A 23,947-nucleotide genomic window follows, 5' to 3' on the forward strand; every position below is an offset into this window, starting at 1 on the left:
GACACTGGGGTCCTGTGTTTCAGCAAGTCCCCACTCTTGGGAGTTTTGCTTTCTAGTGACTCAACTGGGGATTCCTAAAATATGTTGCACATTGTAACTTCTGGAATGAACTGCACTTGTGAACAATGGAATACCCAAAGTTCTCCGGCCCCGGAGTATCTCCAGAATAGATTTGATTTCCCATTGTGGGGACAGGAGTATCACTTTATTGCTGTTAATGGAAGGAGTTTCTTGCACCTTGTTTCTGGACAAGATTTACACCTTCACTTGGAGTTTTGAAACAAAGTGAGAGCATCTGATTAGCTATTCTTGTCTGATCAATGACAAAGAGGAGACAGGTGGATAATTGAACATTGGGCAATCGAGGTGTATGAGGGAGGAAAGAGGAGTGGAGGCCTGGGACAGGTCAGCCATGGAAGGGTAGGTCAGGCTCTTCAGGCCGATTTCCTCTGTTCTTCTATTCTCCTATTTCTGATGGAAACCCATTAAATCATCTTATGGCTCATTACTCCCTGGGGCCCCTGTTTCACTTTCAGAAAGGTGGTTTATCTATGGCTCATGAAGTCAAATCCCACTTCCCCCCAATCAGGACCTCCAATGTCTTGTTTGATTCTGCAATGGGCCTGTCCCTGGCAGAGACAGCAGTCCTTGCTGTCTACTATTGGTCAGCTCAGGGAGCTGGTGTGTGTGTGTGTGTGTGTGTAAGGGAGAGAGACATAATATTTCATACGTTGAGAGTCACAGAGTCATACTGCACCGAAATTGACCCTTCGGTCCAACTCGTCCAAATATCCTAAACTAATCTAGACCCATTTGCCAGCAATTGGCCCATATCCCTCAAAGCCCTTCCTATATGGATGGATACATGAAGAGGAAGGATTTAGAGGGATATGGTACGGGTGCTGGCAAATGGCACAAGATTAGGTTCGGATATCTGGTCGCATGGACACGTTGGACTGAAGGGTCTGTTTCTGTGTTGTACATTTCTATGACTCTGACTCTATTCTCCTATACCCAGACTTTTAAATGTTGTAATTGTACCAGCCTCCACCATTTCTTACACGCACCATCCTCTATGTGAAAACATCATCCCTTGGGTCTTTTTTATATCTTTCTCCTCTCACCCTAAACCTACGCCCTCCAGTTCTGGACTCCCCAACCCCGGGGAAAATATTTTGTCTATTTACCCTATCCAAGCCCCTCATGATTTTATAAACCTCTATAAGGTCACCCCTCAGCCTCCGACACTCCAGAGAAAACAGCCCCAGCCTGTTCAGCCTCTCCCCGTAGCTCAAACCCTCCAACCCTGGCAACATTCTTGTAAATCGTTTCTGAACCCTTTCAAGTTTCACAACATCCTTCCGGTGGGAAGGAGACCAGAATTGAACACAATATTCCAGAAGCCGTGATCTAGAATGGGAATAGGTTTAGGGGACTGGATACTCCCAGTCTAACCATGGGAAGCAAACTCCATGAGTTCCCTCCTCAACCCCCAACTACTGTAACAACTGCACTCCTTCCAGCTTCTGGAAAAGCTCTAGATCTTTCAGGTTTGTAACAGGTTCTTGCAATTCTCCAGTGTGGAAGCAGGCCATTCAGCCCATTGTGTCCACATTGAGCCTCCTAAGAGCATCCCACCCAGTCCTACCACACCACCCCCCTTTCCCCTTGCTAATCCACTTAACCTGCACATCCCTGGACACCATAGGACAATTTAGCATGGCCAATCCACCCTAACCTACACATCATTGGACTGTGGGCGGAAACTCATGCAGACAAGGGGAGAATGTGCAAACTCCACACAGTCACCCGAGGCTAGAATCGAACATGGGTCCCTGTTGCTGTAAGGCAGCAAAGCTAACCACTGAGCCACCGTGCCGCCCATTTGAATAGTTTAAGTCACTGAAAAATCATTCAAAACAAAAATAATGTTGGGCAAAGGCACAAGACAGAAAGGAAAAGACCAAAGTGAAGATAATTGGGAGCAAGTGAGAAGACAAGCAATCAGTTTGGGATAGGTGAGGGAGTCTGAAGAAGGCAATATGATGGAATGGTCGTGTGGAATTGAAAGAGATGAGGAGAAAAAAAACACAGGGCAGAAATTAAGTCAGTTCAAACCTAACATTATGGCATACTTAAACATGCAAATTTCTCGACTTATCCTCACTGACTAAATCAGTTTTCCTTCACTGGCTCTTATCATCAGAATGGAAAGATATGATCATTATATTGCAACTCGTCTGCTGGCATTAGTTACCTGGTGCTTTTATGTCAGAGAATTTTAAAATATCTCCTGAAGAGTGAGAATTCCTCCTTGAAACAGATGTTAAAAAGTTTAGTGGTTGATAAGACCTTACCTAATAAGGGGTGTCAGAGACTAGGCTCCGTTTTAGAGAAATTAGAATAATAGTCAAATCAAGCATTGACCAGCAAAACAAAGTTGACACTTTATGCAGACATATAGTACATTGATACGGTGGCTCAGTGGTTAGTATTGCTACCTCACAGCGCTAGGGACTCCAGGTTCGATCCCAGCCTTGGGTGACTGTCTGTGTGGAGTTTGCATGTTCTCCCTGTGTCTGTGTGGGTTTCCTCCACAGTCCTAAAGATGCTGTTTTCTCTAGTGTCAAAGGCTGAGGTTTATAAAATCTTTTAGAGGTTTATAAAATCATGAGGGACATGGATAGGATAAATAGACGAAGTCTTTTCCCCTGGGGTGGGGAGTCCAGAACTCAAGGGACATAGGTTTAGGGTGAGGGGGGAAAGATATAAAAGAGACCTAAGGGGCAACGTTTTCACACAGAGGGTGGTGTGTGTATGGAATGAGCTGCCAGTGGGGGTGGTGGAGGCTGGTACAATTACAGCATTTAATTGTATCACATATCCATATATGTGAATAGGAAGGGTTTGGAAGGATATGGGCCGGGTGCTGGCAGGTAGGACTAGATTGGGTTGGGATATCTGGTCAGCATGGACGAGTTGGACCAAAGGGTCTGTTTCCATGCTGTACTATGACTCTGTGTGTAGCTAAGGTGAATTGGCCATAGTGTTCAGGGGTGTATACATTAGATGCATTAGTAAGGAGTAAATGTAGGAGAATGGGTCTGGGTGGGTTATTCTTCGGAGGGTCAGTATGGACTTGTTGGACTGAAGGGCCTGTTTCCACACTGTAGAGCTTCTACTCTATATTCTATTATTTTCCACAATGAGCTATTTGAATTGCAAATGATTGAGATCTACAGAGAAAACGAGGAGGCAATGGCCTAGTGGTAAATTAAGGCTGAGACCCAGGTGTTGTCCTGGGAGCCCAGGTTTGAATCCCGCCATACCAGATTGTGGAATTTGAATTCAATTTTTAAAAAAAATCTGGAATTAAGAGTCTAATGATGACCGAGTGGTGTTCACTAGATGACTGTTAACCAGAGATGCAGGGAGGTTCCTGCGTTCGAATCCTGCTGTGGCAGATGGTAAAATCTGAATTCACTAACATTCTGAAATTAAGAGTCTAATGATGGCCATGAACTGTTTGCCAATTGTTCAGAAAAGCCCACCTCTTCATTAACGTCCTTTAAGGAAAGAAACAGCCATCCTTACCTGGTCTGGCCTCCATGTGACTCCAGACCCACAGCAATGGGGTTGAATGTATCTACCCCCTGGGATGGGCAATGACAATGACACCCACATCCCATGAATGAATTGAAGAAAAAACAATTGCCAGAGGTGAGATGAATTGTTTTAAATCTTCCTCTCCAGTACAGTTAGTGCTACATTGACTGATTCTTTCACACTGAACTCAGAGAAACTCCAGTCCATCAGCCTCGATGGGAAAGGTTTGAGAGTGAATCTCGCAAAGCTATAAAAAACTGTAAACTTAAAGGAATAGATAAATCTGCAAAACCCACTCTAAACTACAAGTGTAGAACATAGGGTGCCAAGTTTAAAACAGTACATGCCAAATTTAAGACTGATATTAAAGAGGTTCTTCAAACAAATTGTTAACTCATGAAGTATCCTTGCAGGTAGAATTTAAGAATCAATGTACCTGAGTGACATTCTGGTTTGGGGAATGGAGGTGGTTTTAAGAAGTAAACTCCTTCATGAATAACTATCCTGACTCGAACAGGGGCAATACTGAACGTGGATTGGATAATCAAACTCTACAAACATGATTTCAGTCTTGTTAGAACCATGTGGCCTACATGTGACTCCAGACCCACAGCAATGTGATTGACTCTTAACTGCCCTCTGGGTAATTAGGGATGGGCAATAAATGCTGGTCCAATCAGTGACACCCTCATCCCATGAATGAATAAAATAAATTGTAGCTTGCATATCAAACATTTGATCTGAATCTTCATTCAGTGCTGCTTTAGAGTTATAGAGAAATATTAACATTTTATCTTTGGACTTGGTAAACCTGTGGCTGGTTAACTCTTTTTGAAGTTGTACTGAGTCCAAGACAGTGAAAGTACATCATGGATGGATGCAACTTTGCCCTCTATCTGGTCTTTCTCATTTCTAACTCTCTGGCCTAACCATGCACCCACAGTAGGATTCTGAATAAGGAGATGGGACTTCTATTCTTGAGTTCTTAAGCAAAACCAATTCCAACTTAATCCTGTAAATGACAAAATTACTCACATATTCCTTCACATTCTTCGTTTTGACTGCCTTGTAGGAGGAATAGGCTGGGTACAGGGTGCCAAATATTAGCCTGTGGGAACACAAACGGCAACATTAGTGGATAAAGATAAAGATTCAGAAAGTGATAGTTGGTAAGAAGGTGGGTGAGCAGGATTCAAATCAGCAGGACATTGGGTACAGTTTAATAACTGACATATGAATGAAATGACAAAGACAAGATGTTGTACTGTTAATGAGAACAAATTGCCAGGTTACCCTGAACTGGAAGATATATCTTTGAGCCATAATGAAAGAGCAGGTCGATGGTGAGAAATCTCTGTTCGCTCTCTAAAGGAACAATTCATCTCATGCTACTCCACCACCTTCTCTCCCTGTAGTCCTGCACATTTTCAGGTAATGATCCAATTTCCTATTGAAGGCCTCAATTAATCCATCATCCACCACAATCTCGGGCAATGCATTACATACCTGGAGCCCTTATTACATGAAAAGGATTTTCCTCATGTCACCATAGCTCTCTTGTGTCAATTATCTTAAATCTGCATCCTTTTGTTCTCAACCTTTTCACCAATGGGAACAGTTTCTTCCTATCAACTCTGTGTACACCCTTCAAGGTTCTGCCTATCTCTCTCAAATCTCTTTGACCTTCTCCTCTCCATGGAAGGTATTCCAATTTCTCTTATCGACATACATATCTGAAGTTCTTGATGGCACCCTTATGAATCTTGCCCAGACTCTGCAATTCCATCATTTCCTTCCTAAAATTGATGCCTCAAATACTCCAGTCAAAGTTCAACCAGGTTTTTTACAAATTTACCATGGATTCCTTGCTTTTGTTTTCAAAGCTTCTGTTAGTAAAGCTGAGGACACTTTATGCCAAATAAATAGATTCTCCATTTCAATGACGTATGTTATGACAATGACTCAGTATACTACACATAGTCAGAAAGGAGAGATCCCATCCAGAGAGACACAGTCAGAGTGAGTATATAGTTAGGGGACTTTGGAGGCAGCACAGAAAAGCAAGATTTGTCCTTTCTCCATTTTAAAAACTTAAAATTCAGTAGTCTAGTACAAGGATAAGGGCTAGCATAGGAAAACTGTTTTAGTTCCAGAGAATAAATTGAGAAACTTACATATGGTGATGTTAGTTTTCAACTGACATCATTTCTATCCAGTGGTCTTTCCTTCCTCACCTTTATTCAATTTCATTTGACCATTCTATCATACTCCCTTACCTCGCCCAAACTGATTGCTCATCTTCCCGTTTCCCATTACCTTCCCTTTGTTCTTTTTCTTTCTATCCTATACCTTTTCCCAACACTCTTTCTTTTGAATGAGTTTGCAGCATCTGATCCCAACTCGTTCCCTCTACTCAGCTAATTTGGAGGGCCTCTTCTAATAGAGAGTTAGAAGGCGAAGGATCTGTGTGGGTAGATTTGAGGAACTGCAAAGGAGAAAAGACTCTGATGGGAATTGTGTACAGGCCTCCTAGCAGGAGTCAGGGTGTGGGGAAGGAAATAAATAAGGAGATAGTGCCTCTCTTATACACCTTTACTATTACAATAATCACGGGGGACTTCAATATGCAGGTGCACTGGGAAAATCAGGTTGGTAACAGATTTGAATAAAAGGAATTCGTGGAATGTCTGCAAGATTTTTTTTGGTGGTAGAGCTCACCAGAGAACAGGCAATTCTGGATTTGGTAATGTGTAATGAGTCCGACTTGATTAGGGAGCACAAGGTGAAGGAACCCACAAGGGGCAGTGACCATGCTATGATCAAATTCACCCTGCAGTTTGAGAGGGAATGTGGATGTTCTTCCTGGGTTTTGGCCTGGCCACAGTGAAGGAACGTTGATTTTCCATTCCAAGTGTAAGTGGTAGCATTGCAGTAAGTATCACTGGATTGATGATCCAGACTCCGGGTTAATGTTGTGGGGACATGGGCTTGATGTGGATGATGGAAATTGAATTTGATAAATTCCGGAATCTAATGGTGACCATGTACCCATTGTCGATTGTAACAAAAGTAATGTGGGCGGCACGGTGGCCCAGTGGTTAGCACTGCTGCCTCGCAGCGCCAGAGACCCGGGTTCAATTCCCGACTCAGGCGACTGACTGTGTGGAGTTTGCACGTTCTCCCCGTGTCTGTGTGGGTTTCCTCCGGGTGCTCCGGTTTCCTCCCACAGTCCAAAGATGTGCAGGTTAGGTGAATTGGCCATGCTAAATTGCCCGTAGTGTTAGGTAAGGGGTAAATGTAGGGGTATGGGTGGGTTTCGCTTCGGCGGGTCGGTGTGGACTTGTTGGGCCGAAGGGCCTGTTTCCACACTGTAATCTAATCTAATCTAATCTAAAAAATCTAATCTGATTGTCTGTTTGATGTCCTTCAGTGACAGCTCATTTCGGAGCTCGCTGTGCCCTCTACAACTGGAATAGACTGGAGAGCTGGGAGAGCAGCCTTGGTCTTCGGAGGAGGAGGAGCATCACCATCAGTAGGACACAGTGATGCAGCATTGCGTGTGAGAAACCATCTCGGACCTCACGGGCACTCTGGTGCCAGTCAATGTTAGCTGGGTACAGTTATCTCTCACTGATTGTAAATTGTTGTCACTCGAAAGGCAGGCAGCCCCTGCTTGCTCCTAGAAACAAATGCAATTCCTTTTGTTGCTTGTTTTTATGGTCACCTTTGCTGGTGTTCAAGAAAAGTTAACATTTCCAATAGGCTTTGCTACCTTCCACAGGAAGAAGCAAGAAGGTGTTACATTGGCAGGGACAGACTCTCTCACCCTGCACTGTGAAAGGACGGCTCCTGGCTGTGATCTGGTTCACAGTGGGCTGGTAAACACCGTGCCGGGACGAAGAATCCCAGGAGGTCCCAGCACTTTGGAATATTGCAGCATGATCCGCAGAACTAGGGTAAAGGTGGGACTCTGACTCGGAGGCGTTCAGTCATGATCCCACAGACAGTAGCTTTGCACGAGTGGCTCCTCAGCCCAGCACATACACCTCCCCCCCCCCCCCAGAGAACAGCATGAGAAAATCTGCTAAGGATTGTGGGAGAGAAGCCATCCATGACGTTCCCTGAAATGGACTCTAAGTCATAGTTATACAGCACAGAAACAGACCCTTCGGTTCAATTTGTCCATGCTGGCCACATATCCTAAATTAATCTAGTCCCATTTGGACCATATCCCTTCCTATTCATATACCCATCCAGATGCCTTTTAAATGCTGTAATTGTACCAGCCTCCACCACTTCCTTTGGCAGCTCATTCCATGCACGCACCACCCTCTGTGTGAAAAAGTTTCCTCTTTAGATTCCTTGGATGTATCACTACCTTGTATAGCAACTGTACCATTCAATATCAGAGATGGTTACAGAGAGCGGTGAACTCGGCCTGGACAATCACAAAGGCCAACCTCCCATCTATAGAATCCACCTACCAGGTCAAGGAAAGGCCGCCAGCATTCTCAAAGATCCATCCCACCCTGGCAATGTTTTTCTACAACCTTTACCATCGGGGAGAAGGTACAGAAGCCTGACCACACACACCAGCCGGTTTCGAAACAGTTTCTACCCGACTGTTGTTAGAATACTGAATGGACTCACAAACTCTTAACATTCACCTGTCCCTGTGTTTTTGTTTTTGCCGCTGTTTACCTATCATTTACTTATCTATGCTACTTAACTCTGTGATCTGTCTGTATTGCTCACAAAACAAAGCTTTTCACTGTGCCTCGATACACGTGACAATCAATTCAATTCAATTCGCCCTAAAGCTATGCCCTCTAGCTTTGGACTCCCCTATCCTGGGAAAGAAACCTTGTCTGTTTATCCCATCCATGTCTCATGATTTTATAAACCTCTATAACGTCACCCCTCAGCCTCCAGGGAAAACAGCCCCAGCCTGTTCAGCCTCTCCTTATCGTTCATACCCTCCAAGCCCCAGCAACACCCTTGTAAATCTTTTCTGAACCCTTTCAAGTTTCACAACATTCTTCCTATAGCAGGGAGATCAGAATTGAACGCAATATTCCAAACGTGCCCTAACTAATGTCCTGTATAGCCGCAACATGACCTCCCAACTCCTCTTCCTAGCCAATCTCTGGTAAAGTTCAGCACATAAATGGGATAAATGTGTGGGCAAAGATGTGGCAACTGGAGTGTAATGTGAGAAACTGTAAGTGTCACTTTGGCACAAAAGGCAACAAGAAAGACAGCATCTTCACTAAATGCTGAGAGGTTTGTGACAGTGCTGTCACTTTAAGAGGTTATTTTGTCCTGGGTTGTTGTTTTTTTATTTGAAGGGAGGTTGTGAAATAGAGATACCAAACTGGCTACTGAAGACCTCTTGAGTAAACAGTTTGGGAGGTCCTGGGTATTTTTTTTTGAAACAGCCTGATGGGTGTGGCCAACTCTCTCAGATTAGGATTCCTGGGTTTTGGTTTCTCAGTAACATCTGACACTATTGGGGTCGCAGCAGAGTTAAACGCTTCAGTGAATGTCTCCTGGCTGCTACTCTCTCGCTGAAATCTCTTGACTTTTTTTTCCCTCCTGGACTGGAGAAGAACTGAATTTTAGAACCTGTGTCTGAATTTGCCTTTTTGCCAAGGGGTGTGCTTGTGTGATGTTACTGTACATAGGAACAGTTAATAGATGCAATAGCTATTACTAATTAAGTTTTTCAATAGTTAATTTACTCTAAATTCCTCTTTCTTTGGTTGTATTTTACTGCAGTATTTAAACAATGTGTTTTGCTTCATGTCGAGTAATTTGACCAGTCACATTGTATAGGCACTTTATGTTCACCTTTAAAATAGGACAAAGTTCGGGTCTACGCTCCCTTCTTATAATATTTTAAGGGGGTCTGATCTGGTTCAGACCAGGATTCAGTGCTCAGGTCTACAAGGATCTGGCTTTCTCATGCATGACTCGCAGACACTGCAAGTAATTCAGAAATAGCAGAATGTTATAATTTATTGTGGGAGGAATTAGATACAAATATATGGAGGCTTTGCTTCAATTATACTGAGCGCTGGCAAGACCACATCTGCAGTACTGTGCCTGGTACTGGCCCCCTTATTTATAGATGGATACACACATTGGATGCAGTTCAGAGAACGTTTATTAGCCTAATTCCTGGTGTTAGTTTTATGAGGAAAAGTCAGACAGGCTAGACTTGCATCCACTACAGTTTAGAGTCGTCTGGAAGAGTAAGAGGCGATTTGATTGTTTTGGATTCAGTTTCCAAATTGAATTGAATTAGTGTAATTGTCACATGCACTGAAATGAGCACAAGGAAAAGTTTTGCAAGTCACCACATTACAAAACCATCCTTGGTACAAAAGTAAGCTTCTACTTTGGCATAATTTATTATTTTACTGTTTGGAGTCTTTGGGGTAACATTTTAGTTAATTAGCACTTTAATCACTGTGTAATAAATAAAACACGTGTGTGGATCCTGTTTGTTCAAAGACACAGCATTTGTAAATTAAACTTCAAATTTTCCTTCCTGGGCAAATGGTTTTAAAAAGCCAGCAACGTGACCAGGTATCAGGTCAATCTTGAATATCCTGAAGCAGGCACTGTACAAACTGAATTAAGGCAGAAAATAGAATCATAGAATCCCTACAGTGCAGAAACTGGCCATTCGGCCCAACAAGTCCACACCAACCCCCTGAAGAGTAACCCACCTACTCCCCCACACCACTACACTTCTCCTGACTAACGCACCTAACCCACACAACCCTGAACACTGGGCAATTTAAGATGGCCAACTCACCCTAAGCTGCACATCTTTGGACTGTGGGAGGAAACCAGACCACCCAGAGGAAATCCACGCAGACACAGGGAGAACATGCAATCTCCATACAGACAGTCGCCTGAGAGTGGGATTGAACCTGGGTCTCTGGTGCTGTGAGGCAGCAGTGTTAACTTCAGCTGATTTATCTTGACAAAGAGGAAATGCTCAACAGAAATTTGATTTGATTTATTATTGTCACATGTACCTAGGGACAGTGAAAAGTTTTGTTTTGTGTGCAGTATAGCCAGAACATACCCCACAATGCATGAGGAAACACCAATGTTACCAAATCTCTTATTTGCCACTGAATTTAATATGGTTAATACACTGAAATTATAAAATAAAAACCAAAAAAACTGTGAAGCAGAAATTGCTGGGAAAGCTCAGCATGTCTGGCAGCATCTGTGGAGAGAAATTAGTTAATGTTTCGGGTCCAGTGACCCTTGCTCAGAACTTAGATTCCTTTCCCCTATAAATATAGGTTGTGTAACATTCTAATGAGGGGAGGCACTTAGAACATAGAACATAGAAAAGTACAGCACAGAACTGGCCCTTTGGCCCACGATGTTGTGCCGTGATTTAATCTTAATGTAAAAAATAACTTAACCTATGCACCCCTCAACTCACTGCTCTCCATGTGCCATTTTGATTGTTTGTATCGCTACAGAATCTGGCCCAATGAAATGTAAAGCTCCAGCCAAAATGATGCTGGGATCAGATATTTATTTCCCACAGTGCCCCACGACAATATGCTGATGGTGGAGCTGGCTTCCGACTCTCACGCCTCAGCTATTCAGCTATTCACTGTTTGTTATGCAAATGCAATGGATCGTTCGGAAAGACAGAGGAATGTGTGCCACACTTTGCTCGAAAATCACCGACTGACAGCAGCAGGGTAGGATGGAATCCCGGCTTACAACTTGTTTTGAATCCAGGCATTGTCAGGTGGTATTAAGCTGCCTGCTCCATTCCCTCAGCTTCCCTGCCAATAACATAGCAACCAGAAAATGATAATAATGTCTGATGACAGGAAATGGGTTTTAAACAGATACCTTTGTTAATTCATTCATTTTGTGGCACATTGCCCATAAAGGCTGGGCCCAGCATTTATTTCCCGTCCCTAGTTGCCCCCTTGAGAAGGTGGGGGTGAGCTGCGTTCCTGAACCGCTGCAGCCCATCTGCTGTGGGTTGACCCACAATGCCCTGAAGAAGGAAATTCCAGGATTTTGACCCAACGACTGTGAAGGAACAGTGATATATTTCCAAGTCAGGATGGTGAGTGGCTTGGAGGGGAACTTGCAGGGGGTGGTGTTCCCGTGTATCTGTTGCCCTTGTCCTTCTGGATGGAAGTGGTCGTGGGTTTGGAAGGTGCTGTCTGAGGATTTTGGGTAAATTTCTGCAGTGTATTCCGGAAGATAGTACACACTGTTGCTACTGAGTGCCAGTGGTGGAGTGGATGCTTGTGCATGTGCCAATCAAGCGGCTGCTTTGTCCTGGATGGTGTCAAGCTTCTTGAGTGTTGTTGGAGCTGCACCCATCCAGGGCAAGTGGGGAGTATTCCAGAGGTGGATTCTCCAAGAATTACAAATATAATCGTTCCATTGTTTTTATGTTTATAGAGCTTGAAGCTTTTCAACAGCAAAATGGCTTGACATTAGAAGACCGAGGGTGATGGTGGAAGATGATGATGATTGCAGGCCTGTGACCAGCGGTGTGCCACAAGGATTGGTGCTGGGTTCCTGCTTCTTGTCATTTATGTAAATGATTTGGATGAGAATTTCGAAGGCATGGTGAGTACATCTGTGGGTGGGATGGTTCTGCAAAATGTTAGCACAGCAGGATTCTCCAGTAGGAGCTCCTCTGCTCTACCCATTGAATTCGTTTTTTCTCTTTTTCTTATTCCCACCTTTTACTGGAGTGTTTTCTTTTCAAACTTTTAAACTGACTCTGAGGGGAATGGAGGAGACAACTCCTGGACTGGAGACTGTCACAGGGAGGCGGGTCCCAGACCAGGGGGGCTGCTGTCAAAGATAGAGGATCAAACATTGGGCTGGAGCCAGCATTGACCTGCTCTGACTCCCAGATCAGGAACTAGATTAGTGTCGTGCTGGAAAAGCACAGCCGGTCAGGCAGCATCCGAGGAGCAGGAAAATCGACGTTTCGGGCATAAGTCCTTCATCAGACAGGGCTCCCTCATTCCTGATGAAGGGCTTTTGCCTGAAACGTCGATTCTCCTGCTCCTCGGATGCTGCCTGACCGGCTGTGCTTTTCCAGCACCACTCTAATCCAGACTCTGATCTCCAGCATCTGCCGTCCTCACGTTTGCCTGCTCCCAGATCAGGAATTCTGGCCACGTAATTTCTCTCTGCTACATGAGAGAATAGAGTCAAGAGTGTGGTGCTGGAAAAGTATAGCAGGTCAGACAGCTTCCGAGGAGCGGGAAAATCAATGTTTCGGGCAAAAGCCCTTCATTCCTGATCTCCACTTTAATCTTCAGCATCTGAAGTCCTCACTTTCCCCTTCATGAGAGAATAGCAAACTGTAAATCAATGAGACGAGCTATTAATGGTGTACAAATGCTTGCTAAATCACATACCACCACTCCCTTGTGAGATTCTCATCTCACCATTCAAAACCTTTTTGCACAAATGGATCTTTTTTTGCTTGACATTGAGAATCTAGTTTCTCTAATCTTGCCATTTTTTTTCTGCATTGAAATTGCCCACATTGTTCAGAAGCTGGGAAGATCCTGCGTGAGATTTCCTCTTGTGAGAGAGAAGCTCGATCAAGGGGACAAAATCAGAAATTGCTGGAGAAACTCAAGTAGGTCTGTGGTGGAGAGACAGCAGAGTTAACATTTCGGGTCCAGTAACTCTTCTTCAGAACTGCTCAAGTTTGCCAGTAATTTCAGGTTTTTATTTCTGATTTTCAGCATCCGCAATTCTTTGTTTTCTGCTTCAGATCTTTGTTTAAATAAGGAGATGGAAACAAGGAGAGTTTATTTCTCTTGGAGAGTTGAGAGTCTGTGTAATTCTCCTCCCCAGAGAGCAGTGCAGGGAGATTCATTGGCTATTTTGAAGGCAGACTGAAATTCTTCAGAAAATGGGAGTCAAAATGTTCGGGGAAGCAGAGAAATGGAGATTAGATCAACAACCCTATCATCAATTGGCAGGTAAACCTCGAGGGGAATAAATAGCCTACTCCTGCTCCTAATTCATATGTTTAAAAATTTGCATGCATTACGTGGAGAGAAAAATGCAACTTATCAAACCTATCCACAATTCTCTGTCATAGTACTAACACTTGGTTGACCTTTTTTTCTGCCCTTACTTTAAATTTGACTTCATCTTTCAACAGGGTTCTGATGTGAGTTGCATCTTTTGATGCCGCCAATGCTTAGCAACACAAGGCAGCAGTTGTTTTGAGAAATGGTTAACTCAAACAGTTCGGAAAGCAAGCACATTGCTCTGTCACATTACAGCTTGCAGCCTTTGTCTAGGCAGGTTTCTACTGCAGACGAGCAAAAGGAGAAAATAAATCAATATTTTCAAGCAAAAAAATGTGAAAGTAGGCTTTGGCTCTATTTTACTTCATTTTACAGTCAAGGGGTGCTTGTTTTCACATGGGTTTACAAAACTGCTCAGCCTGCCCATAGGGGAATGATAGCTGATAGGAGGCAAAGCACATCAAACTGAGATGTAATTGGTGAGCAGCACAAGATAGGCAGGAAGCTTTCCTCATCACTCTGCCCTGATTCCGAGAAACGTGAATCATTGCTCAGTAAATGACCCATGGTGTCTTTCCTTGATCTTTCTTTGTTTTATGTTGCTACATTGTGGGAATATAAATTAGGGGAAAAAGAATCACTGGGGATTGTTTGCTGAAATATCCCTTGATGCTGATTTCAATGAAACAACTGAGTACATGTGCAACAGCATACAATTTATTTTTGTTATTTAATTAAAGATACATTCTAGCTGAGGAGGTGTATATTCAAATGATCCATATTGTGAAACGGAGACCAGCCTCCAACAACAGAAATAGCATTCAACTCAAAAGCAATACAGCCACTAAATCTTTAGATGTGCAAATAATTGATGCATGATAAATACATTAAACCAATGTAATTATTAAACTAGAAACATATATGTGTAAGCTGTACATATTTAATCCAACATATTGTATGAGCATTGTAAATAATGCACTAAAATAAACAATTAGACCAATATTGAAAAAGACACTCTGGTTGGAGTAATAACATATATCATTTTTCTGTTGGCTTAATATTTAAAAGCAGCCCACTATTGCTACTGCATCCTGAGGATTCATTTAGATTAAAAATCAGCATTTGTGTACAGCAGACTATCAAGTGAAACAAACCAAGCCAGACGTGAGGATGAAATGCAAAAGCAGTTCTAAATCTAAAATATCTGCGGTCACAAATGTTGCCCCTTTGGGAAGGTATTTATCAGCCCTCGTTGCTGACTTGCAGATTTTCAGGCCGGGAAAGGCACTCCGGGGGGCATTCCTGCTGCCTATGTACACCCCTCCCCTGACCTGCTTGACCTTGTACAGGAGCTGGGCGAGGGACAATAGCCATTCTTTTAGGGATCACAATTCTGATGCTGGTGGGAAGTGGTCAAGGATGAGGAGGGTTCCCCTGCTCGGGCCGCGGGAGGGATTTTATCTACAGCTCAAGACCAGATCGTTGGCCTGTAATTTTCAGAATAGTCCTTCATCAAGCTATGTGTTGCCTTCCCTTCAGTCTTTGGGAAACGTGTGACTAACTGGTTGGTGCTTTTTGTTCAAGTAACAAAGGATTGGGGAGGGATGTGATGTACACGGAGTTCCAGAAGATATTCAATTAAAATGCTGTGAGCCAAGTTAGAGATCCTGGAATAAAAGAGACAGCAGCAACACATGATATAAAACTAGCTAAGAGAGGGAAATGGAGATGGAAATGGAGAGTGGTTAATGGATGGTTTTTAGACTGGAGGAACGTTTATCATGGAGTCCCCCAGGGGTCAGTCTTAGTGTCTTTGATCTTCCTCATATCAAATGACCTTGACTTTGGGAGACAAAGATAAAACTTGGTGAACATTGTGGTGGCATTGCAAAACTTCAGAATGACATAGGCAGGGATAATGCAGTGGGCAGACAGCTCATAGAATTCCCTACAGTATGGAAACAGGACATTCGGCCCAACAAGTCCACACTGACCCTCCGAAAAGTAACCCACCCAGACCCACTCCCCCTACCCTATTACTCTACATTTGCTCCTGACGAACGCACCCAGCCTACACATCCTGAATCCCCAATTCAGGATGAATTCTGATGATTCCCCAAACAGTAGCTGATGAATCCCCAAACAGTAGCTATAACACAGGAGATAATGAGGACAGGTAAAAAAAGGCAGTATGTTAATCAAAGAGTGACATTAATCTTCATGTGGACTGGAATAGTCATATTGGCAAAAGATAACTACAAGAAGAATTCATAGCATGTATTCAGGTCAGTTTCCCATAACAAAATGTTGTGGAACTAATCAGGGATCAGGCTATTTTGGATCTGGTAATATATAATGTGGCAGGTTTAGTAAATGATCTCAGAGTAAAAGATCCACTAGAAAACTGTGCCTTAACATAGAATAATTCAGCATTCAGTTTGAGAATGAGAAACTTGGGTCAGAAACAGCTGTGCTAAACTTAACTGAAGGTCATTTACAAAGGACTGAGGGCAGAGTTATCTGCTGTGAACAGGAGAAAAAGATTTAACAGCAAAAGGAACAATGGCAGCAATTAAGAAAGTTGTTCATGACTCTCAACGAACATTCATTCCCAGACAGAAAGAAGGATTCTTAGAAGTGGCTAAGCCAACCACAGTTAACCAGTGATGTTAAGGACAGCATCAAATTGAAAGAAAACAGCATATAAAGGAATTGTGGTAAGCCAGAGGGTTGGGGAAGTCTAAAAACTAACAAAAGGTAACCAAAAAAAGATAAGCTTTTGAGGGTAAACTTATATTTTTAATATAAAGGCAGACACAACCTTCTTTAAATATATATAAAGGAGGTGAGAGATCAAAGTGAACACAGGGTTTTCGGCAAACGAGGCTGGAGATATAATAATGCGGAACCTGGAAAAAGCAGAAGAATTGGGTAAATATTTTGTATCAGTCTCCATGGCCAAAGACACTAATCGCATCCCAAAATTACAAAATAAGCAAGTGTCAAGGGCAGGAGAGGAAATAAATACAATAACTACCACAAAGGAAGAACTAACAGAGAAAATAACAGGACTAAATGTCAATAAGTCCCCTGGACACATTGGGATGCATCCTGGGATATTAATAGAAGTAGGATAGTGGATGCACTGGTAGCAATCTTCTAAGAATCCTTGGATTCCAGAAAAGTGCCAGAGGATTGGAAAACTATCAATGTAACACTGTTATTCACAAAGAGGAGTCAGCGTGGCTTTGTGCATGGGAGATCATGCCTCACAAATTTGTTAGAGTTCTTTGATGAAGTGACCAGGAAGGTTGATGAGGGCAGGGCAGTAGATGTAGTCTATATGGATTTCAGTAAGGCCTTTGATAAGGTTCCTCATAGTAGGCTGCTCTGGAAGGTTTGATCGCATGAAATCCAGGGGGAGCTAGCAAATTGGATACACAGTTAGCTTGATGGTAGGAAGCAGAGGGTAATAGTGGAAGGATACTTGTCGGACTGGAGACCAATGACTAGTGTAGCACCTCAGGGGTCGGTGCTGGGCCCATTACTGTTTATTATCTAAATCAATGATTTGGATGAGAATGTACAAAGATGACTAGAAAGTTGCTGATGACACTAAAATAGATGGTATCATGGACAGTGGGGAAGGTTCTCAGAAATTGCAGCAGGACCTTGATCAGCTGGGGAAGTGGGCTGAGAAATGGCAAATAGAGTTTAAAATAGATAAGTGTGAGGTCCTGCATTTTGGAAAGTCAAGGTATGAGTTTCATGGTGAATGGTAGGGCCTTAAGGAGTGTAGTGGAACAGAGGGACCTTGGAGTTCAGGTGCACAGTCCTCTGAAAGTGGAGACAGGGCAGGGAAGGCTTTTGGCACACCGGCCTTCAGTCAGGGCATTGAGTCTAGAAACTGAGAAGTTCCGTTGCAGTTGTACAGGACATTGGTGAGGCCGCACTTGGAATATTGTGTTCAGTTTTGGTCACCTTGTTATAGGAAGGATGTTATTAACCTGGAAAGAGTGCAGAAGAAATTTATAAGGATGTTGCCTGGACTGAATGGTCTGAGTCCTGGACAAGATAGGACTTTTTTCTTTAAAGCGTAGGAGACTGAGGGGGGACCTTATAGAGGTGTATAAGATCATGAGAGGCATGGATCGGGTGAATGCACTCAGTCTTTTTTCCAGGGTTGGGGAATCGAGGACTAGAGGGTAATCAGTTTTGGGTTAGAGGGGAAAGAATAAAAGGGAACCCGAGGGGCAACATTTTTATACAGAGGGTGGTACACATATGGAATGAGCTGCCAATGGAAGTGGTTGAGTCAGATACATTAATAACATTTCAAAGGCAAATTTGGACAAATACAAGATTAGGTAAGGATTAGAAGGTTATGGGCCAAGTGCAGGGAAATGGGGTTAGTGTGGATGGACATTTTGCTCGGCATGGACCAGTTTGGGCCAAAGGGCCTTTCTCTGCGCTGTCAGACTCTATGACTCTAATTAACTAAAGATAACCACAGGCTAGTTAAGCTTAACATCTATTAATGGGAACATAGCAGAAGGTATCATAAAGGATGTTATAGCAGAGGATTTAGAAATACAAATCATTAAGCAGAGTCAACACAGATTCCTGAAGGTGAAGATATGCCTAGAGTTAGATTAGATTAGATTACTTACAGTGTGGAAACAGGCCCTTCAGCCCAACAAGTCCACACCGACCCGCCGAAGCGCAACCCACCCATACCCCTACATTTACCCCTTTAACCTAACACTATGGGCAACTTAGCATGGCCAATTCACCTGACCTGCACATCTTTGGACTGTGGGAGGAAACCGGAGCACCCGGAGGAAACCCACGCAGACACGGGGAGAACGTGCAAACTCCACACAGTCAGTCGCCTGAGTCAGGAATTGAACCCGGGTCTCTGGCGCTGTGAGGCAGCAGTGCTAACCACTGTGCCACCGTACCGTGGAAGAGGTAACAGACAAGTTAGATAATGGTAGATATAATACAATTGGATTTCCAAAAGATGTTCGATAAGGTACTGTACATCAGATTACTTGGTAAGATTAGAGCTCCTCGTGTTGGAAGTTGTACATTAATCGGGATACTGGCTTGGCTTACTCATAGAAGATGAAAGTTTAGAAAAAAGGGAGCATTTACATTCGGGTTCAGCTTACTCATAGTTAGGTTCCCATAAAGACTGGGAAGGCAAATGGAATACTGAGGGGATAATCTCAGAATGGGGGTCACACATTTAAAACAGAGATGGGGAGGAATTTCTTCTCTCAGAGGATAGTGAATACAGCAGACAGCTGTAGAGGCAGTGATCTCCACATTGTCAGAGACCAGACATCTTCCAAAAGCAGTATGGTGGGACACCTGGACTGTGTGGAAATTGCAAAGGATGTTTAACCATCTAGCGGGCAACTTCCCTGCATCTGAAATTTGTAAAGCATCTTCAACTTTTCTTAGAGTCAGAGACTTCCAACTCATTTGTCTGAATTGTTACACCAGAACGTTTTGGGATTAAATCTGCTCAGACACCTGGGGAACTATACCTCTGTATCCTTTTACCCTGGCCAAATTAACCACACTGATCCTTTATTTCCTGTTGCTATGTGTCAGCATGTGCCTAAAATGGGAGAGTGTGTCTTCTGTAAAGATTCAGCCTATGCTCTATGCATGGTCTGTATGTCTGTTGGGATAGATCTTTTATCAGTCCTGTCCTATGAGGAGCGTTTGATGACTCTGTGTCTATACTCGGTGGATTGGGGTTGGACAGGAGGTGGTGGGGAGATCGTATTGAAACTAACAGAATGCTGAGAGGCCTGGAGAGAGCAGACGTGGAGAAGGTGTTTCTATTAGTACGAAAGACCAGGTCCTGAGTGCACGGCCTCAGGGTGAAGGGATGACCCTTGAGAACTGAGATGGGGAGGAATTTCTTCAGCCAGACGGAGGTGACTCCGTGGAACTCATTGACGCAGAGGGCTGTGGAGGCCAAGTCATTGAGTATATTTAAGACAGAGATAGATAGTGTCAAGATTCAGTAAGGGGATCAAGAGTTACAGGGAGAAGGAGGGAGAATGGGGTTGAGAAACATATCAGTCTTGATCAAATGGCAGAGTGAATTCAGTGGGCCAATTGGCCTAGTTCTGCTCCTATATCTTGTGGTGTAATGGATGTCAGGCCCAAAAGGTCATGGCACGGTGATGTGTGTAACTGAGATGCGGAGAAATCTCTTCAACAGAGAGTGGTGAGGCTGTGCGTTTCGTTACCACAGAAAGCAGCTGAGGCCGAAACATGGTTTGATTTCAGGGAGGAGTTGGATACAGCATTAGTGGCCAATAAGATAAGCACATCTGGGGGAAAAGCAGTAACAGGGATTTCAATTGGATGATCAGTCTTGACCACAATGAATGGTGGAGCAGGCTCGAAGGGCCGAACGGCCTACTCCTGCTCCGATTTCCTAAGTTTCTATGTTTTTTTGTGTCTGATCTGGGTTTGAAATAGGAATACTGACCCAGATTGCAAAGCCTGGCCCCATTCAGTCAGATCTCGTTTTTAGTGGGTCATGCAATGTTTCATTTTCTGTCGCACCTTTTGGTGTATCAAGGTCACTCACTGCTCTTAATGTACAGTTGAGAGCTCCACCAAATTAATTTGAATAATGCAAGGAGATGGAAATCTAACAGTTCGTAATAAAGTAGAGTAACATCGAGTGCAAGTTGCTCAAATGGAGTACACAGCAATAAATGAGAAGATGAAACGTTTTACACTTTGAAAGATTTGGCTACATCTTGAGAGGAAGCATCCCTCTCACTTACACAGAAGTGAACAATAACAGATTATTGAAATTAAACCTGCTGCTGCCTTGGGACACCAGAAGGGTCGTGCATTTAGCAATTCTCCTTTTCTTAAAAAGGGAATGAAGAAATGTCTTTGAAACGCATTTGAACAAAATGGCAGCAGGAAACAGCTCACCATTGCCAAAGTACTGAGTTTTCCATCTTACTTTTGAGACACAATGCAAGTAAAAATTGATTCGTTTTCGACAGTACACAGAAGAATGTAGCCACCCTGTCTGATCTGTGGAAGAAATAATATGTTGTCCCCAGGACAAAAAAATAGAGGGGCTTGACAATCGAATTGGATGGGAATCTTTTTTTTATTGCTTTGAAGTTCAAACTTTAAGGCGTATGTGCAAGTTTCAAAACCTCATACCAAGTCACCAAGTTTCATAGCAACCAGAAAACAGGCAGCTTTAAGTGAAGCTTAAATCCTAACTGTGAAAGTAACTTTGTGACTTTAACACAGTCTAACAGGACGCTCTGGTGCACTGTACCACCATAACTAGAGAAATACCTGGCTTTTCAGCAGCTCCTTTCTCATTTCCACTAAGTCCTTCATTAGGTGATATAATTAAGTCAGAATGTTACCTTCTATTTTTCTACAGTTATAGAGTCATGGAAACAGACCCTTCGGTCCAACCAGTCCATGCTGACCGTAATCCAAAACTAAACCAGTCCCACCTGCCTGCTCCTGGCCCATATCCCTCCCAACCTTTCCTATTCATGTACTTATCCAAACGTCTTTTAAATGTTGTAACTGTACCTGCATCCATCAGTTTCTGTCAAAGTTTATTCCACAAGCAAACCATCCTCTGTAAAACGTTTACTCCTCATATCTTGTTAAAATCTTTTTCCTCTCACCTTAGAAATATACCCCGTAGTATTGAAATTCCCCCACCCTAGGGAAAAGACAATTACCATTAACTGTTTATACCCTCATTATTTTATAAACTTCTATCAGGTCGGTTCTCAATCTCCTACGCTCCAGTGAAAAAAGTCCCAGGGCAGCACAGTGGCTCAGTGGTTAGCACTGCTACCTCACAGCACCAGAGACCTGGGTTCAATTCCCGCCTCTGGCGACTGTCTGTGTGGAGTTTGCACATTCTCCCCGTGTCCGCATGGGTTTCTTCCAGGTGCTCTGGTTTCCTCCCACAGTCCAAAGATGTGCAGGTTAGGTGAATTGGCCGTGCTAAATTGCCTGTAGTGTTAGGTGAAGCGGTGAATGTAGCGGAATGGGTCTGGGTAGGTTGCTCTTCGGAGGGTCAGTGTGGACTTGTTGGGCCGAAGGGCCTGTTTCCACACTGTCAGTAATCTAATCTTTCTTTGTAACACAAATCTTTCATACCCGGCAACATCCTGATAAGTCTGTTCTGAACCCTCTCCACCCGGATAGTATCCTTCCTATAACTGGGTGACCAAAACTGGATACAGTATTCCAGAAGAGGCCTCACCAATGACCTGTACAAACTTATGAGGTTTTTGAACCCTATCGGAAGCAGAATTAGAAGAATTCATCAATATCCTCAATAATCATCACACCTCCATTAGACTTAATGGTATAATATGCAAGGATTCAATTCCTAAACACCACTGCATTTGCATTAATACAAGAGAAGACATATATGTTAACAATGGAAGTTTTTTTTCAAACTAACTGACACACAAAAGCCAAAACAGTCTTTCACAGACCTGGTGAGTTTGCATGTTAACACGATTCCATTGCATATGCACAAAGTGGGAGGGTGGTTCTGTATGAAATGATCTTCCTGAGGAAGTGGTGAATGTGGGTACAATTACAAAGTTTAAAAGACATTTGGATAAGTATATGAATAGGAAAGGGTTAGAGGAATGTGGGCCAGGGCACCAAGGCTGTTACAAACCTTTTGGCTGCACCTCAGATGTCAATCACAATTTAAAATGTAGCAATGGACGCAGTGTTCATTACTACTGACAATGGAAGGGTGTGCAATAAATATGGACTAGTCAGCAGCAACCATATCCCAGTTCCTGAACTGGCATAGCCTTAGGTTAGAGATTCCACACTGATATGCAAGAACTTCATGACCTCAATGAGTTCTGGCTCAGGCTTTTTTCTGTCTCACACTGAGCTGAGTTTTCCTTTCCCTCTCAACTCTGCAGTCTCTTCATCTAGCGCATTACCTACCAGGGCCTCCCAATTCCCCAACTTCCTTCTATTGCTCACCTGCGCAGCCTCACTCTCAACCCTTCTTCCAGTCTCATTGGATTCCACAAGCTGAAGCCTGTCTCACTCCCTGACACTACTATGGCTTTAAGACCTGTATTTTGTCCTGGTGTTTTTCTTTTGATGAGAGGTTTTAAGATAGGTATCGAGTTGTCTCCTAAAAGCACATAGAGTAAACAGCTCGTGGGACCTAGAGTTTTTTTTAAAGTTGGAACAATAGAAGCGGCCTGAATGGGTGGGGTCAAGCTCCCGAAGAACCTGGATTTTTAATTTTAGTCTTTAGTAGCTGTTGCTTGGGTCTTGAAGCTGGATGTGAAAGGTGTTATTCCTCTCTGTGTTCCAGCTAAAAGCTGGGGGTTCTCTTCCTGCTGCGAGAATGGCCTGTGAGACAATCTGTTTTACTGAATTTGCCTTTGTCAAGGGTGTGTTTATGGGATGTTGCTATATTGGAACAGGTAAATAGTAATAGTTAATATATATTATTCTGTTAAGCATTTTGATAGAGTTACAGTTAAGCCAATTCTTTTCTTTATATTGTGTTTGTATTTTAACTGCAAAGTTAAGTGCTTCACTTAACATCAAATAATATGACCAATTGAATTGCATCTGGAACACAACCCCTTACCCTTACCTTCAAAATAAGAGAAAGCTAGGGTTTGGACTACCTTCTGAATATATTTTGAGGGGTTTTGGTTTGTTCCATAATACTCACTCCATGCCCCTTGAAGCCTGCCCATACTCTTAAACACTACTTCCTCCATTCTTTGCAGCTCCCCTCTGTCCTGCCTCCCACTACTGCTTTAACTACCTGACAACAGCAAGGACTCAGTCCTGATTTGCTGACAATGAGCTTCTTGCTGCTCCTGCTCTACCTCTCCTGCTATTGCTACTGTCAGTACAGGTAGCTCCTCAGAGACTCTGTCAGCCATTTCCCATTTACAATGGTGGAGGGCATTGATGTTTTTAATCATTGCTGTTGCCTCCAGATTGATTTTCCCCATTTATTTTGGGGATATATTTACCTGTTGGCACCCCACGTATTTCAAGATGCACAGACAATAATCATAGCCCCCAAATCTGTCACTACATGGGGTAAGCTCCCTCTGATAATTTCAACCAGCAATACAGGAAAGATTTATCCCACACAGTAATCTGTGAAAATTCGAGAGGCCAAGAACTATTTAAAGTAAAAAGTAACAACTTTATTTCTTAAAGTATAACAG

At 43.2% G+C, this 23,947-nt stretch overlaps 1 protein-coding gene and 1 long non-coding RNA gene across 4 annotated transcripts in view; one reads left to right on the top strand and one right to left on the bottom strand.

The window, feature by feature from the left end:
• Positions 1 to 23,947, top strand: part of LOC148147593 (uncharacterized) — an 83,017-nt gene that overhangs the window by 58,378 nt on the left and 692 nt on the right. The window contains exons 2-3 of one of the 2 annotated variants that reach the window (XR_015759834.1): positions 7,037 to 7,220; positions 12,070 to 12,240. This is a non-coding gene — a long non-coding RNA (uncharacterized LOC148147593). Of the gene's footprint in view, positions 1 to 7,036; positions 7,221 to 11,404; positions 11,726 to 12,069; positions 12,241 to 23,947 lie in introns of those variants that run through there. The other variant, XR_015759835.1, reaches the window with a different exon arrangement.
• The window catches only part of LOC122556832 (receptor expression-enhancing protein 2-like), an 83,979-nt gene that overhangs the window by 27,379 nt on the left and 32,653 nt on the right, over positions 1 to 23,947 (bottom strand). For both annotated transcript variants that reach the window (XM_043704061.2, XM_043704062.2), the window contains exon 2: positions 4,642 to 4,714. In XM_043704061.2, the coding sequence (XP_043559996.1) occupies positions 4,642 to 4,714 (73 nt within the window). The remainder of the gene's footprint in view (positions 1 to 4,641; positions 4,715 to 23,947) is intronic.

This window comes from Chiloscyllium plagiosum, unplaced genomic scaffold (genome assembly GCF_037043375.1).
Source record: "Chiloscyllium plagiosum isolate Xiang-an unplaced genomic scaffold, Cpla_swu_hap1 HiC_scaffold_16, whole genome shotgun sequence".
Taxonomy (NCBI): Eukaryota; Metazoa; Chordata; class Chondrichthyes; order Orectolobiformes; family Hemiscylliidae; genus Chiloscyllium; species Chiloscyllium plagiosum.